This window comes from Lithobates pipiens, unplaced genomic scaffold (assembly GCF_037356315.1).
Source record: "Lithobates pipiens isolate NorthernLeopardFrog02 unplaced genomic scaffold, aLitPip1_a1.2 Scaffold_18, whole genome shotgun sequence".
NCBI lineage: Eukaryota > Metazoa > Chordata > Amphibia > Anura > Ranidae > Lithobates > Lithobates pipiens.
Window position 1 is genome coordinate 555,880,140 of NW_027507758.1, and position 16,953 is coordinate 555,897,092.

Genomic DNA, 16,953 nt, shown 5'->3' on the forward strand with positions numbered 1-16,953 from the left:
TTGCGAAAGTATTCGGCCCCCCTTGAACTTTTCAACCTTTTGCCACATTTCAGGATTCAAACATAAAGATATAAAATTTTAATTTTTTGTGAAGAGTCACCAACAAGTGGGACACAATTGTGAAGTGGAACGAAATCTATTGGATAATTTAACTTTTTTAGCAAATAAAAAACTGAAAAGTGGTGCGTGCAAAATTATTCGGCCCCTTTACTTTCAGTGCAGCAAACTCACTCCAGAAGTTCAGCGAGGATCTCTGAATGATCCAATGTTGTTCTAAATGACTGATGGTGATAAATAGAATCCACCTGTGTGTAATCAAGTCTCTGTATAAATGCACCTGCTCTGTGATAGTCTCAGGGTTCTGTTGAAAGCGCAGAGAGCATCATGAAGACCAAGGAACACACCAGGCAGGTCCGTAATACTGTTGTGGAGAAGTTTAAAGCCGGATTTGGATACAAAAAGATTTCCCAAGCTTTAAACATCCCAAGGAGCACTGTGCAAGTGATCATTTTGAAATGGAAGGAGTATCAGACCACTGCAAATCTACCAAGACCTGGCCGTCCCTCTAAACCTTCAGCTCAGACAAGGAGAAGACTGATCAGAGATGCAGCCAAGAAGCCCATGATCACTCTGGATGAACTGCAGAGAACTACAGCTGAGGTGGGAGAGTCTGTCCATAGGACAACAATCGGTCGTACACTGCACAAATCTGGCCTTTATGGAAGAGTGGCAAGAAGAAAGCCATTTCTCAAAGATATCCATAAAAAGTCTCGTCTAAAGTTTGCCACAAGCCACCTGGGAGAAAAACAAAACATGTGGAAGAAGGTGCTCTGGTCAGATAAAAACCAAAATCCAACTTTTTGCCCACAATGCAAAACGATATGTTTAGCGTAAAAGCAACACAGCTCATCACCCTCAACACACCATCCCCACTGTCAAACATGGTGGTGGCAGCATCATGGTTTGGGCCTGCTTTTCTTCAGCAGGGACAGGGAAGATGGTTAAAATTGAGGGGAAGATGGATGCAGCCAAATACAGGACCATTCTGGATGAAACCTGTTGGAGTCTGCAAAAGACCTGAAACTGGGATGGAGATTTATCTTCCAACAAGACAATGATCCCAAACATACAGCAAAATCTACAAAGGAATGCTTCACAAATAAACATATCCAGGTGTTAGAATGGCCAAGTCAAAGTCCAGACCTGAATCCAATCGAGAATCTGTGGAAAGAGCTGAAAACTTCTGCTCACAAACGCTCTCCATCCAACCTCACTGAGCTCGAGCTGTTTTGCAAGGAAGAATGGGCAAGAATTTCAGTCTCTCGATGTGCAAAACTGATAGAGACATACCCCAAGCGACTTGCAGCTGTAATCGCAGCAAAAGGTGGCTCTACAAAGTATTAACGCAAGGGGGCCGAATAATTTTGCACTTCCCACTTTTCATTTTTTATTAGTTAAAGTTTAAAAAATCCAATAGATTTCGTTCCACTTCACAATTGTGTCCCACTTGTTGGTGATTCTTCACAAAAAATAAAAATGTTATATCTTTATGTTTGAAGCCTGAAATGTGGCAAAAGTTTGAAAAGTTCAAGGGGGCCGAATACTTTGCAAGGCACTGTATATTGAGGAGCCACCTGCCTCCTAGTAAAAGAAGGATGCTAAGTGACCTCCTTCAGAAGCTGCCTGTGTCCTAGCAACAAAGAATATTAGGCAGTAGTAGCCTAGTGAGGAAGAGGTGGCTTGTATCCTTGCAATGGTAGTGTGCTAGGTGTCAAAAGTCCTCCTGTGTCCCAGCAAAATGGACATTTACGCTATACGCATGTAAATGCTGCTCAAAAGGTTGCATGTACGACAAATCCTGTACAGAGCACTTTTTTAGGCAGGATCTTTTTGCCAGCTAAATCAAACATATCAGTTGCAGTATTTTCATTTAGTTATGTGCACGAGGTCTGTAAAAAATGTCCCCCATTTTAAAAGCGAGGACAGGTTTGTTGGTACCCTTACATGAAAAAAGGAGGAACCCACATTTTTTTCTGAAATAGCATGAAACTGACCAAAATAATTGGCACCAATTATTGTTTATTTCATTTAATAAAGACTTTGATTTGAATAAGAAAGCATGTGTAATGTATGGTCACTGCTTGAAGGAGAGAAATCTTCAGCGGTCTCCTCTAACAGCACCTCCAGGTCCTCTTAATTCCCTTCTTTGCCTGCCTTATCCAAGGCAAACATTTCAGACTCTTACTCGGGTAAAGACGGTGGAGCCAGAGAAGAAACCTGGTATTTTTGAGTTCTGGGCAGCAATGCCTGTATTAAAGCCATTAGTTGTCCAAAGAAGTAAGTTGCATCTACTTTATTCAGGTAGGCTGCTTGTTGCATGCCTGAGATAAAGTTAGAATTGCATGCAGGAACCAGTGTTAAAAACGGGTTCTGTTCTAGTTCAATGGAACCCTCGTTACTCTTAGCTTCAGTATAGTGCAGGGCTTTGGAATAGCAAATGTTGGTCTAACCGCCTGTTCACCTAGTTTTAACCATTTCTACAAGTGATAGTACCCTGTGGAGTACTCAGAGTAGGGCGTGGAAATAGGGTAAGCATGTTCAAGAAGAAAACACACACACACACGGGTACAGATCATCGTGTGCAGACAATCCTGTAGCAAAGTGCTCATGGAGAAGGGGTGGGAGGAAGTGCCTGAATGCCTTATAAAGGCCCTAGGCAGAGTAGCTGTAAAGTGTGTGACCTGTAATGTGACGTTCATCCATCTGACACAAAGTTCTGAGTGGTTGAGTTTTATCACCATGTTTGAAAAGTTTACAGTGTAAATAGAACACATTCCCAGCACATTTGGGATGTTCAGGGACTGGGTTTAAAAGGGGTGGGCTAAGGCTTGAGACTTGCACAGTACCCTGCAGCTAACTACACAAGTTGCAAAAAGTAAGCCCACGTGCAGGATCCAGTGCCCAAAGCAACATTACTGCTGTCCCTATGACGTGGGGTCTGGGTCTAGCGCCTCAAGGTTTTACTGAGTTTGGCACAAAGGGCTGGAATTGGCCCCACCCCCCTGCTCCCTCCTTACTGGCTGTGATTAACAGCAGCAGGAGCCAATGGCTCCTGCTGTTATGTTTGAACGAATGATAGTAAGATGCTTCTTTTGGTAAAACCAAGGGAACAAGGAAAAAACAATGTAATACTTCTAAATCCTGCAGTAAGTGCATTTTATACCCTAGTTATTGAAATATTTAAATTCAATTGGATAAAACTATCAGTAAAGTGTAAACCCCCCTCCACCCAAAAAAAAAACGAGAAATTGAAAAACAGCAGCTTAATTTTAAGTTTCGCACGGGGGCTGAATATGCAACAAAAGATAAGCATTTCAAATACCTTGTTCTTGAAATTGCTGACCGCTGTGCTGTAATGCCACATCTCTGGTAATCTCAGGAATAGTATTCTCTCTGAGGTCTTCATTCGATACATAATTTTCACGTTCCCAAACTTGTTTCAATTGTTTGGCTTCCAAAGTTTCCGTAACATCTCGAGAACCCAAAGTTTCTTCACATTCCTTTGTGTCCTCATTAGGCCCACAGTCTTCACTCCTCACAAGCTTTGTAATTCCTGTGAAGTCTCCCGTTTTGAAAACCTCCTCCATTTTTATGTCTGAGTTCACTACATCTTCACAGCACATGATGCCTACACCCTCAACAGTTTCTTCACTTTTTACAATACCTTCCCCAGTAGCGTCAGCTTCTCTTTGTAACTGGTCATCTCTCACTAGAGCTCCTTCAGGTCCTACGGTAACTTGGCTAGATACAACCAGAGTTTCCACTGCAGTATCAATATCACCCCCAGAGTTTTTACTTTCACCAATTTCATGAACTGCTACAGTTTTTACATTGTCCACAGAAGTGAAATCTTTAAATGCTTGAGGTTCACCAGTGTCAGGAACAATTACTGCCACTTCACTGGTCACATAAGTAAAATCCTTAACCTCTTCACTCTCACCAGTGTTACCAGCTTCAGGTTCTGCACTGTCCATGTAATTTATAGTCTCACTTTCTTCAATTTCATCAATGTCTGAAAAATGTTCAGTCTCTACCTCTACACATTCAATGTCACCAACAGCTGCATGCTCTACACAGTCCATGAAAGTGACAGCCTCCACCTCTTCACTTTCATTTGTGTTTCTTGTAGCTACAGCCTCCACCATGTCCACATAAATGATATCTACAACTCCTTCATGTTCACAAATGTCACCAACAGCTACAGCCTTTACACTGCCCTCATAAGTGATAGCCTCAACCATCTCACATTCCGTAATGTCACCAGTAGTTACAGCCTCTACACTGTCCACAAAAGTGGCAACCTCATCCTCTTCACATTCACTAATCACTACAGGCTCTGCTCTGTCTTCAACCTCTTCACATTCACCAGTAATTATAGGCTCTACTCTGTTTTCAACCTCTTCATGGTCACCAATAACTAACGGTTCTACTATGTCCTCAACCTCCACATATTCACCAGTAACTACAGGCTCTACTATGTCATCAACAACTACAGGTTCTACTGTGTCCACACTTACAGCTACAGCCTCTATTATATCCACATAAGCGATAGCATCAAAGTCGTAATTCATATCAATGTCAGCAAACATTGCCTCTACACTGTCCACATGAGTCATAGCCTCAACCTCCTGACATTTATCAATGTCACCATCAGTTATAGACTCCACACTGTCCATAAAAGTGATAACTTCATGTCCCCCAATTGCTAAAGCATCTGTACTGTCAACATAACTGATAGCCTCAACATGTTCACTAATAGCTATGGGCTCTATATGGTCCACAAATGTGATAGCTTCAAACTCTTGATGCTCACCAATAGCTAAAAAGTCTTCTTCGTCCATGTAAGTAATGGCCTCAACCGCCTCACATACACCAGTGTCACTGAACTCTAAAGCCTCCACACTGCCCACGAAAGTGATAGCCTCTTCACTTTTGTCAACTTCCCTCACTACAGCCTCCACAGTGTCCACATTGGTTGCATCTTCATTTTCAGCAAGGACTCCAGTAGCTAGAATTTGGATAGCTGCATCCTCATTAATTATAAGCTCTTGGTTTTCGACAATACATGCATAAGCTGAATGTTTTTCACCTTCCAAGATGTCCTTTTCATTTGGCAAGACAAAAACTTTGCTTTTTTCAGTGTCTTCACTTTTGTGGACATGTTCAGGTGTTGGATCTTGTAAGGTATCATCTATTGGCTCTTCACTTTCTATGACAACTTTGTAAGTTGCAGACTCTCCAGTTTCAAATTCCTCTTTAGCTAGACATTCATGCTTAGTATAGTCATCATTGTCATATTCCAGGCTGCTGCTATAAGATACAATTAGTCCACCATGACATTCATAGCCAGTTTCAAAAACATCTCCAGCTATGGTATCTTTGTGGGTAATGGTTTCCACAAGTTTTTCGTAAGCTTGGTCGTCTTTGCTTTCCACAAGATGCTCAATACCCCGATCACCCTCTTCCTCACTTATTCCTGAAAGCATAAACCAATAAAAATGTTAACCTGCTGCACTTCAGCCATACTACCACACCTACTACACATTTGCTACCATACCTCAAGCTATACAGTGGGGGTTATTTACTAAAGGCAAATCCACTTTGCACTACAAGTGCACTGGAAGTGGAGTCGCTGTAAATTTGAGGGGGACATGCAACGAAAATAGAACACAGCATTTTTGCTAGTACATGATTAGATGATAAAATCAGCAGAGCTTCTCCTCATTTCAGACCCCCCTCAGATCTACAGAGAATGCACTTCCAAGTGCATTTGTAGTGCAAAGTGGATTTGACTTTAGTAAATCAACCCCATTGTGTCGGTTCATTATTGACTTTTAAGAAAAACTAAACTAACTGTAAACCGTATTTCAGTTTAACGTTTTATGTGTGGAGCATGTACCTCTGATAATAAAACTCGACTCTAAATGGATCACTGTAGGTCTCAGGGTTATAGGCAGGCCAGCCTTAAAGAAAAATAAGCTTATCCTACATAGGTTCAGGTGCAAAGTACAGTCTACCACTAGCAACCTATGTAATTTGCCAGTAAAGCTTACTTTTAAAGTGTGGTCCTGTGATATGGAATGGATCTATAATCAGACTTTCTCAAAATAACAAAAACTGAAAACGTTACTTCTACTGGCTAAATGCAACAGAGGTTGTAAGAACCCTTCAAGGTCCTTTTATCCATCTGAAGAAAGGGCTTTGTTCCTTACAAACTTACTGTAGTTAGCCATTTAGATTGTTACACCCATTACTTTGTCAAGAAGTACAATACCTAAGCACATTTTAAAGCCAAAATGCAACAAAAACGTTTTTATTTTTTACTTTGGATTGGTCCAGTTTAGTTAGATTTATTTAACCACTTGCTTACTGGGCACTTAAACCCCCTTCTTGCCCAGACCAATTTTCAGCTTTCAGCGCTGATGCACTTTGAATGACAATTGCGCGGGCATACAACACTGTACCCAAATGAAATTTTTATCATTTTTTCCCACAAATAGAGCTTTCTTTTGGTGCTATTTAATTACAGCTGAGATTTTTATTTTTTGCTAAACAAACAAAAAAAGATGCAAAATAAAAAAAAATAAAAAATCATGTTTAATAGTTTGTTATAAAATTTTGCAAACAGGTCATTTTTCTCCTTCATTGAAATTAGGTGATGAGGTGGCACTGGTGGGCACTGATAGGCGGCACTGGTAGCACAGTTAAGGCGACACTAAAAGGCACAGATAAGGTGGCACCGATAGGCACAGATAAGACAGTACTGATGGGCACAGATAAGGCGGCACTGATGGGCAAAGATGGGCACTGATGGGTGGCACGGATGGGTGGCACTAAGGGGCACTGATGGGTACCACTGATAGATGGGACTGATGGGCACTGATAGGTGGCACTGATAGGTGGCTCTAAAAGGCGGCACTGCTGGGCGGCACTGATGGGCACTGGTAGATGACACTGATGGGCACGGATATGTGGCACTGAGGTGCAGCAATGTTTTTGAGGCAGATTGTGGGCACTGATAGGTGGCACTGATGGCACTGATGTATGGCACTGCTGGGTGGCACTATGGGCACTGATGGGTGGCACTGCTGGGTGGCACTGCTGTGTGGCACTTTATTAATCATCTGGGGGTTACTGGCAGGAGGCAGGTGGGCACTTATACGCTGGCCGTGATCGGGACTGATGTCCCGATCACAGCCGCCGGTGATCGGCTTTTTTTTTTCTCTCCTCACGCTGTCAGCGCGAGGAGGAAAAATAGCCGATTACCGGCTCCGTTGTATCACATTATCAGCTGTCATTGGCTGACAGCTGATCATGTGGTAAGGGATCGGGATCGACCCCTTGCTCGGATCTGTGATCAGGCGAGTCTGATAGACTCGCCGATCACAGAGCGCGCCGCGCGTGCCCCTCAGGGGGCGCGCAGGCCGCTCGTGCACGGGACAACGTCAATAGACGTAGTCCCAGCAAAGCAGGTCTGCGCTGTAGCTGTCATTCGGCTATAGCGCGGATCTCAAGAGGTTAAAAATGAAGACAACAAAAAGCATAGCTTTCTGGTCACTCCTATTATTCAGTGCACAGTTTTTATTTACACACTCGAGAAAGCTTTTTTTATTTGAGCGAAACATGTATAGTTGGTTTTGTTCTACACCAGTTTTCTTTTGTTGTGAGAACACACATTGCTTTTGTAGGATAGTGTTGCCACCATTTCCTCTGGCTAGAGGAAGTGGGGGGGGGGGGATGTTAGAGGTGAGAAATTTGCCATAAATTGACCATTTCAACAGTTCTCTAACTTCACTGTCTGTTTGTGTCTCCCCTACAGTATTCCAAAAACTTTTTTTTGGGGCCAACTAGTGCCGTGGAAGTTGCAATTATTGCCTTGGTGACTACTGAGCCCAATTTTAGTAATAATAAAGAACTGCAGAGGGGGGTGCTATTTTATTAAAAGAAAAGAGGTATTTTTATGTGACGCTCTATTTCTGAAATATTGGGGGGAATTATATTCACCTCAGCATAGGGCTATCACATTCTTTTTCACTTTGATGTTGTTTCTGCGGAACCTCTCTCTCCAGGTTACCACAATGTTGGCCAAAAGAGATTGAGATATATATTTGCTAACCTCCATGTCTATATTGGGTGCTGCTAATGGTCCCCATCCTAATAGTATTAAACACCACATCCGAAAATCCTACCATCTAAAAATATCCTAATAAACATTAAGTCATTTTCTCTCGCCATGGCTTTGGTGCAAATCAATAAATGTTGAGATCAGGGCTCTCTGGGGGCCATGAAATTTTGCTGCATGATTCTGTTTTGCTGAATAGATCAGATCTTTTCATGCTGTATAACGAAGCTGGAACTGGTTGGACACCGATGGTCAGTGAGCTGACCCATCAATTTTGGTTCAATCTGGATTTAATGGACCAAAAAAAAAAAAAAAAAAGCTAAGATAAGATATATCAGAGATGGGTACAACACAGGGCTGTGTTGAGTTGAAACAGTAAATGAGTTATGAAAAATATTTATACTAGGATATACACAATAACAAAAATTAAGTGCGTTTCAGAAACAGACCAGTCTGATTAAACCTCAGCCTTTGGATATAATCCCGGTAATTCTGAGGCATGATATAGGCAGTTTGTAAGGAGGTGATAAAGGTTAGTACAGGAGAGGGGGAAAGAAGGAGGGAAACCATGGCTAGTGACAATATCTTTCCGCAATCCAGTCCCGGAATGGGTTTAGTCCCACTATATGTGCATCATGTTTCCAGTAAAGTGTGAAATCACTAGAAGGTATGACAGACATCTAAACCACCTAGTAACAATTTAAAACCCTTTTTCTTGTATCTTTGTGGTCACTGAGTTTAGGAGTCAGAATTAAGTATTTATGCCATCTCTCACAAGTAATGATGCGCTCTCCCCCATAGGGGGGTAGATTCAGATGAGTTAGGTAAGAGAATCGAATATATGAGGGAAACCATGCAAGTCGAAGGCATTGTTTGGAAAAGCAATTTCTCTAAATGATAGGCTAGGAGAAAATACTGGAAAATCTTTGAGCATATAAATTAAAAAATCTGTCTCAAACAAGTGCCTTGTAGGGGTTTATAGGGCCTACATTGGGGGTCTGGTGTTCGGATACATGGGTCAGATTACAGGAGTTGTAACAGCCTACAATGGTAATTATTCCATGGGTCATTGTCAGTAAATTACTGTGGGACGTCGGGTGCACAGCTATGCGCATAGTATTGCTCACAGATTGGCTAGTTAAGGGATGTTCCTACTCACTTTCAGTGCTGACTGGTCTTTAGCTATTCCTGTGTCCCCTGGTTTTAGCTAGCATTATATCCGTTGCTGACCCAGCTTGTTATTGACCTGACCTTGAGTCCGGTTTATGCTTCTGCTCATTGGTTTCTGACCTTGGCTCACCCTTCGCCACCTCTCTGCCTGATGCTTCTGTATCTCATTGCTAACCTTGGTTGCCCATCTGACTACCGTATTTTTCGGACTATAAGGCGCACCGGATTATAAGGCGCACTAGCAACGACCGGCTGATAAAATGGATATTTCCATATATAAGGCGCATCGGACTATAAGGCGCACCGGATTATAAGGCGCACTAGCAACGACCGGCTGATAAAATGGATATTTCCATATATATATAAAGCGCATCGGACTATAAGGCGCACGGTCGATTTTGGGAGAAAATTTAGGCTTTTACGTGCGCCTTATAGTCCGAAGGTTTACGTCAAGATGACAGATACTGTTAACAAAGAACTCCAGCGATGTCAACAGGTCATATATAAGGCGCACCGGACTATAAGGCGCACGGTCGTTTTTGGGAGAAAATTTAGGCTTTTACGTGCGCCTTATAGTCCGAAAAATACGGTACACTTCTGTCTCTGCTTTGGCTTTGTGTTCGTGCTTCAAGCCTGCTGGGAGATCTAACAAGCAACGTACCCAGAACAGGTCTTCCCTGCATTGTCTCTGTTCAGACCTGTTGCCCTGCTTGACCTTCAGAGTCTACATCTCTAGTTGCAAGTTTTGCAATCAACACTTATTAGCACTCCTATTCCTCCTGTCCCTTGGCACCATCTTCAGTGGGGTCTGGGCTGGAAATGCAAGAGAGGCCAACCTCATCAATTCAGTCTCCTATCAGGTATGCGACAGTCGTAGGTATTAACTTGGGAAGCTGGCAGAAAAGCAGTGTTGCTGGAAAAGGGGTCTTAGGACCCAAGTATAGGTAATTTTTACACGAGATGGTCCCAGAGCGAGATGCTATGCCTGATAAGTGCGGGAAGGGGGGAGAGGTTCTCTAGAGAGTTGGAGAAATCCACTGGAGGGAACATAGGTCCAGTGAAAATATGAAAGTTTCTAACTACACCTGACTCATCAATTTTAATGTAATAGGTTGAACACCTGCACCAGGGACGAAACGATTTATTTACAATGACTAGCACCTATCAGGTCAGTGTTTACAACAGAATAGATGAATATAATACACAAGGCAGCGCTAATACATAGAAGGAACAACCCTTTTGTGCAAATTCAAAAATAAAGTGCTATCAAGTGCATTAGGAATAAAGTGCAGTCCCACACTTCATGTGCAAAAGGGTTCAGAAAAATCCAAGCTTAAGTTTCGGAGGGGCTTCCCTCTATTCAGAATTTACAAATAAAACTCCATTCACTTTTATAAATGAATTGCACCAATATATAAAAAAATAAAATAAATCAAGTGTACTCCAGCCAAAAGCCACACTTGAAAAACTGCTGTGCTTAAAGCAGAGTTCCACCCATTTAAAAGTCAGCAGCTACAAAAAGTATAGCTGGTGACTTAATCACTCACCTGTCCCAAGGTCCAGCGATGCGGGTTCATGAAGCCTAGCTCTGCTCCCCCTCCTCTCTGTGGTGCCGGCATTGTAACTGTGGGCGCCCGCTAGAGAATGGCCGGGAAATCTTCAGGGACCTGTGACGTGTCACAGAAGATTGCAGGGAGGGAGGGGGAGAAGTGAACTTCCTTCCTGCCCGCGGAGCCCCGAGGGGTAGCGGGGGGCTGGATGCCTCTAAAAAGAGGGTATCTGCCCCCTCCCCAAAAAAATACCATGCCATATGTGGCATGTCAGGGGGTCACCATCACTTAAAGCTGAAGTTCCATTTTTAGGTGGAACTCAGTTTTAAAGAGATTGTTAACCTCCAACAAAAAAAAGCCTGCAAGTATGCATTACATTACTAGCTCATTATGAAATATTTACTTTAGAACAATGCCCACACTTAGCTCCCACAGCCAACATCTTCCAGGGTTCACAGGCTCCATCGCTGTGATTGGCCAGAGCCTGAAGACGTCAACCCTGCAAATGCACGCTGGTCACAGCACGGGTCCTGAAGAAACTGCACCAGCGAGTAGTTTTCTTGAGCATGCGCCGACGTACGCAGCAGCGTATATAGTGAATATCTCCTAAACTGTTAAGGCGATATTTACAGTACCTACAGGTAAGACTTATTATAGGCTTACCTGTAGGTACCAGTGGTGTTTACAACCCCTTTAAGTGCATAAACACCCCTTTGGACAGATCAAACACGCCAAGAGCGATGGACCTTATATTTAGTAAAGGTCGGAGAGCGCTCAATATGAGATTAGGTCCTCTTCTACTTATTACACAGACCCGAGGAAACTTCACTCATACGTTCAGGACAACACATCTCATAAAACCAACACTCATAAAAAAAACAATATTTACAATCAACTCCATAATTCTTCAGAGGACCTCCACTGTGCTTGTGATCAAACATTCATCTATTTACCGTTACCTAGTCTTTTAGCAGAGAACTGCCTTTTATTAGAGTAAAAAATCTCAGATTTTTACGGATTGGTCCAGACAGTTTTCCTGCACCCTAGGTCTTTTGTTTCCATGCATATGCAAGTCATTTAGCTTTGTAACAACCCCTGGGATCTGAATGCACCTCTGTGACAGAGAACAATACTCAGACTTCTCAGGGCTGTAAACAGGCATGCCAGGGTCCCCGAGGTTTTTGCCATTTAAAAGCTGATAGCAATTGTTATAACATTTTGAAGCGAGGCCAGTGTTATTCTGCTGTAGTTTCCCTGGCTGCCCATTGCATTGTCGCTCTTTAACCACTTCAGCCCTGGAAGGTATTAACCCCTAATGACCAGAGCACTTTTTGTGATTCTGCACTGCATCGCTTTAACCGACAATTGTGCGGTTGTGCGACACTGTGCCCAAACAAAATTGATGTCCCTTTTCCCCCCCACAAATAGCTTTCTTTTGGTGGTATTTGATCACCTCTGCGTTTATTTTTTGCGCTATATAAACAAAAAAGAAAAGGGAGACAATTAAAAAAAATATATATATATTTTTTACTACCGTATTTGCTATAATAAATACCCACATTTTTATTTTTAAAAACAAAACAAATTTCTTCATCAGTCTAGGTAAATATGTATTCTTCTATTGATTGGTTTGCACAAAAATTACAGCATCTACAAAATAGGGAATAGATTTATGACATTATTTTTTTACTAGTAATGGCGGTGATCTGCGTTTTTTTCTTGGATTGCGGCCGACAGATCAGACACTTTTGACACTTTTTTGGGACCACTGACATTTTGACAGCAATCAGAGCTAAAAAAAAAAAAAAAAGAAAAAAATTCCACTGATTACTGTATAAATGTCACTGGCAAGAAAGGGGTTAACACTAGGGGGCGTTCAAGGGGTTAACCGTTTTCGCTATGAGTTTTGTATCTTTGTGAGGGTGAGCTTTCTGGGACATGACAGAGATCACTGTTCCCGACCACTGGGAACAGTAGATCCCTGTCATGTCACAGCCTGCTGTTACACTCCCCGCAGCTTGCAGTGGGAGTGAGCACCACCCGCCCGCAGCTGAGCCACCGTACAGCTACGGCGATTCACGCAGGAGAGTTATTGTGATGTCGGTCGGTCTTTAAGAAGTTAAACTTATTGGTTTTTTTTTGCGCTTCTTAAAAACCTGGACACCACATCAGCAAACATCCATCTGCTATAAAGGCTTACTTCAGAAAGATCTTACCGATTCAGTATGACCTGCCTCAAGTAAATCTCACAGATTATTATCCACTCGACCTACAGAAGATTTAACCCCCTTTCTGATTAGGCCGTTTTTTGCTAAAAGGCACTGCATTACTTTAACTGAAAATTGAGCAGTCATGCAACAAAGTACCTAAATAAAATTTATGTAATTTGTTTCCCACAAATAGAGCTTTCTTTTGGTGGTATTTGACCACCAATGAGTTTACTTTTTGCGCTAAAAACAAAAAAGACCGGCAATTTAATAAATATTTTTTACTTTTTGATATAAAATCTAAATTTCTTTATAAAATTTAAGCCAATATGTATTGTTTCATATTTTTAGTAAAAAAAAAATTCTATGTGTTTGATTGGTTTGCATAAAAGTTATAGCATCTACAAACTATTTATATACTGGATTTTTTATTTTTATTTTTTTATACTAGTAATGTCAGCGATCAGCATCTTATAATTGCTCTAAGTTTGGAAGAGTATCACAAAACTGGGCCTGAAGAGCGTGGCAGAGCTGGAGGTAACGAAAGTGCATGGCATTGGGAAGGTCAAAATCATTCTTAAGTTGCTAGAACAATTTCAGTACCCTCCCACACTAAAGATCTGATAAGTATACAACTCCTCTGGTAGCCCACAAACCGTGGTCAGGTATCTGTAGGAGCTCAACCAGGCAAGGATTATTCCATAGGGCTGTATGACTATGCTTGGAGGGAGTCTTGAGTTTGCGCCTCATCACCTCCCACACCTCCACACCTTACAGTGATGATATAACAATAAATCAAGAACTAGGGAGTGAGAAAGGGATTTTAACGGTGCAGGCATTAACTGAATCATAACAGACATTATAAAAGTGATTACAAAATGATATCACAAATATTTATTTAGTTCAAAATTAAAATTCATTAACAGTTACATTAATGAAGTATAAAAACATACGCTTTTCCCTCCCTCCCCCCCCCCTTTTTTCACATTTCTTCTTCATATATTGTTTTATTTTATTTTGGATTTTCCTTTTTTTGTAATTATACTTCATCTTTTTCATGTTTTACGTGTATGTTTATTAACCACTTCAGCCCCGGACCAATTGTCAGCCTAAGGACCAGAGGTCTTTTTACAATTTTGCACTGCACTGCTTTAACTGGTAATTGCGTGGTCATGCAATGTTGTACCCAAACAAAATTTGCATCCTTTTCTTCCCACAAATAGAGCTTTCTTTTGATGGTATTTGATTGCCTCTGCGATTTTTATTTTTTTCAATATAAATGGAAAAAGACCGAAAATTTTGAGAAAAAATATATTTTCTACTTTTTGTTATAAGAAAAATCAAATAAACTCAATTTTAGTCATACATTTAGGGCAAAATTTATTCAGCCACGTCTTTAGTAAAAAAAATGTCAATAAGCGTATATTTATTGGTTTGCGCAAAAGTTATAGCGTCTACAAACTAGAGTAAATTTTCTGGAATTTACACAGCTTTTAATTTATGACTGCCTATCTCATTTCTTGAGGTGCTAAAATGGCAGGGCAGTACAACCCCCCCCCCCCCCCAAATGAACCCATTTTGAAAAGTAGACATACCAAGGAAATTGCTGAGGGGCATGTTGAGCCCATTAAATATTTTTTTTTTGTCCCAAGTGATTGAATAATGACACAAAAAAAAAAAAAGTTTACAAAAAGTTGTCACTAAATGATATATTGCTCACACATGCCATAGTTATATGTGGAATTGCACCCCAAAATATATTCTGCTGCTTCTCCTGAGTACGGGGATACCACATATGTGGGACTTTTTGGGAGTCTAGCTGCGTACGGCACCCCGAAAACCAATCACTGCCTTCAGGATTTCTAAGGGTGCAAATTTTTGATTTCACTCCTCACTACCTATCACAGTTTCGAAGGCCATAAAATGCCAACATAGCACAACCCCCCCAAATGACCCCATTTTGGAAAGTAGACACCCCAAGCTATTTACTGAGAAGCATGTTGAGTCCATGAAATATTTTATATTTTGCCACAAGTTGCAGGAATATTAAAAAAAATATATTTTTTTTTGCACAAAGTTGTCACTAAATGATATATTGCTCACACATGCTATGGGCACAAGTGAAATTAAACCCCAAAATAAATTCTGCTGCTTCTCCCGAGTACGGGGATACCACATATGACGGAATTTTTGGGAGCCTAGCCGCGTACGGGATCCCGAAAACCAAGCACTGCCTTCAAGATTTAAATATAAAACGCTACCAAAAAAACTGTTAGCGATCGCAGGGATCAGGCCTGACTCTGTGAACACTGCAGTTATGTGTTTAGTGTTTTGTAAGTGACAGTGATCGATCGATACTGCAATTGGGTGGGCTGGGCGGAGGGGCAAAACGCAGGTGCTAGTAGGTATCTGGGCTGATCCTGCTAACAATGCGTTTTTTTGGAACCCTAAACTGCTGGGGACGCTAGTATAGATCTGATCAGTCAGATATTGATCTGTTCAGATTCTATACCACTACGGGAGGTGTATGCTTTGCACGTGGGTGTTGGCGTTACTGGCACTAACCTAGTGCTGCCTGGGGCGACGCAGACCCTGACCCTAAAACCTAATTGATATCACCCGCCGGGTGATCAGGGGGTTAAACCTTTATTGGGTAATAAATGGTGGGTGCCCTGATGCTATAAAAAGCAAACTAACGAACCAGAGTCACCCCTAACACTTATACGGTGATCACTGGTGAAAGGGTTAACTAGGGACAATCAGGGGGTTCCAATTTTTATTAGGTAGTATATGGGGGTCCATGGCGCTATATAAAAACCTGACGGGGAACCTAAATAACTAACTGGCTATCCAGCGTCACCAGTGACACTTATACGATGATCGCTGGTGAAAGGGTTAACTAGGGGCAATCAGGGGGTTAAAACTATTATTGGGTAGTATATGGGGTACCTAGCGCTATAAAAACCTGGCGGTGAACCTAAAAAAATAACTAGCTACCTAGCAACACTAGTGACACTAATGCAGCGATCAGAAAAATGATTGCTTAGTGACACTGGCAAAAGGGGGTGAAAGGGTTAACTAGGGGCAATCAGGGGGTTAAAACCATTATTGGGTAGTATATCGGGGTACCTAGCGCTATAAAACCTGGCGGTGAACCTAAAAAAATAACTAGCTACCTAACAGCACCAGTGACACTAATGCAGCGATCAGAAAAACTATCGTTTAGTGATACTGGCAAAAGGGGTTGAAAGGGTTAACTAGGGGCAATCGGGGGGTTAAAACCGTTATTGGGTAGAATATCGGGGTACCTAGCACTATAAAAACCTGGCGGTGAACCTAAAAAAATAACTAGCTACTTAGCGGCACCAGTGACACTAATGCAGCGATCAGAAAAACGATTGCTTCGTGACACTGGCAAAAGGGGGTGAAAGGGTTAACTCTAGGGGCAATCAGGGGGTTAAACCTTTATTGGGGGGGTAGGGGGCTACCCTGGACCTAACACTAACTGCCCTGACAGTTTTTACTGTCACAACTGACACTGAATACAGTGATCAGTAAATAAATGATCACTGCAATCAGTGACACTGACTGGGAGGGGGGGGGGGGGGGGGGGGAATCGGGGGAGCGATCGAGGGGGGGTTTGTGTGCCTACATGTCAGTGTAGTGTTGGTGCACACTTACTTTCTCTGTTCTCCCCGCAGTCCGGTCAACAAGACCGCCCCGAGAATGACATCACTTCCTCCCTGCCTGTGTTTACTATACACAGCGGGGGAAGCTTCTCATTCGCAAGGAGCGATCGAGAGGGGATGGCCAGAAACCAACGGCCATCCCTTCATCCCGGATC

The 16,953-nt window shown here is 42.0% G+C and overlaps 1 protein-coding gene across 1 annotated transcript in view; it reads right to left on the bottom strand.

Moving 5' to 3' along the window:
• The window catches only part of TDRD6 (tudor domain containing 6), a 176,361-nt gene that overhangs the window by 81,195 nt on the left and 78,213 nt on the right, over nucleotides 1-16,953 (bottom strand). Inside the window, exon 4 of the mRNA XM_077485168.1 lies at nucleotides 3,383-5,536. Within this exon, the coding sequence (XP_077341294.1) occupies nucleotides 3,383-5,536 (2,154 nt within the window). The remainder of the gene's footprint in view (nucleotides 1-3,382; nucleotides 5,537-16,953) is intronic.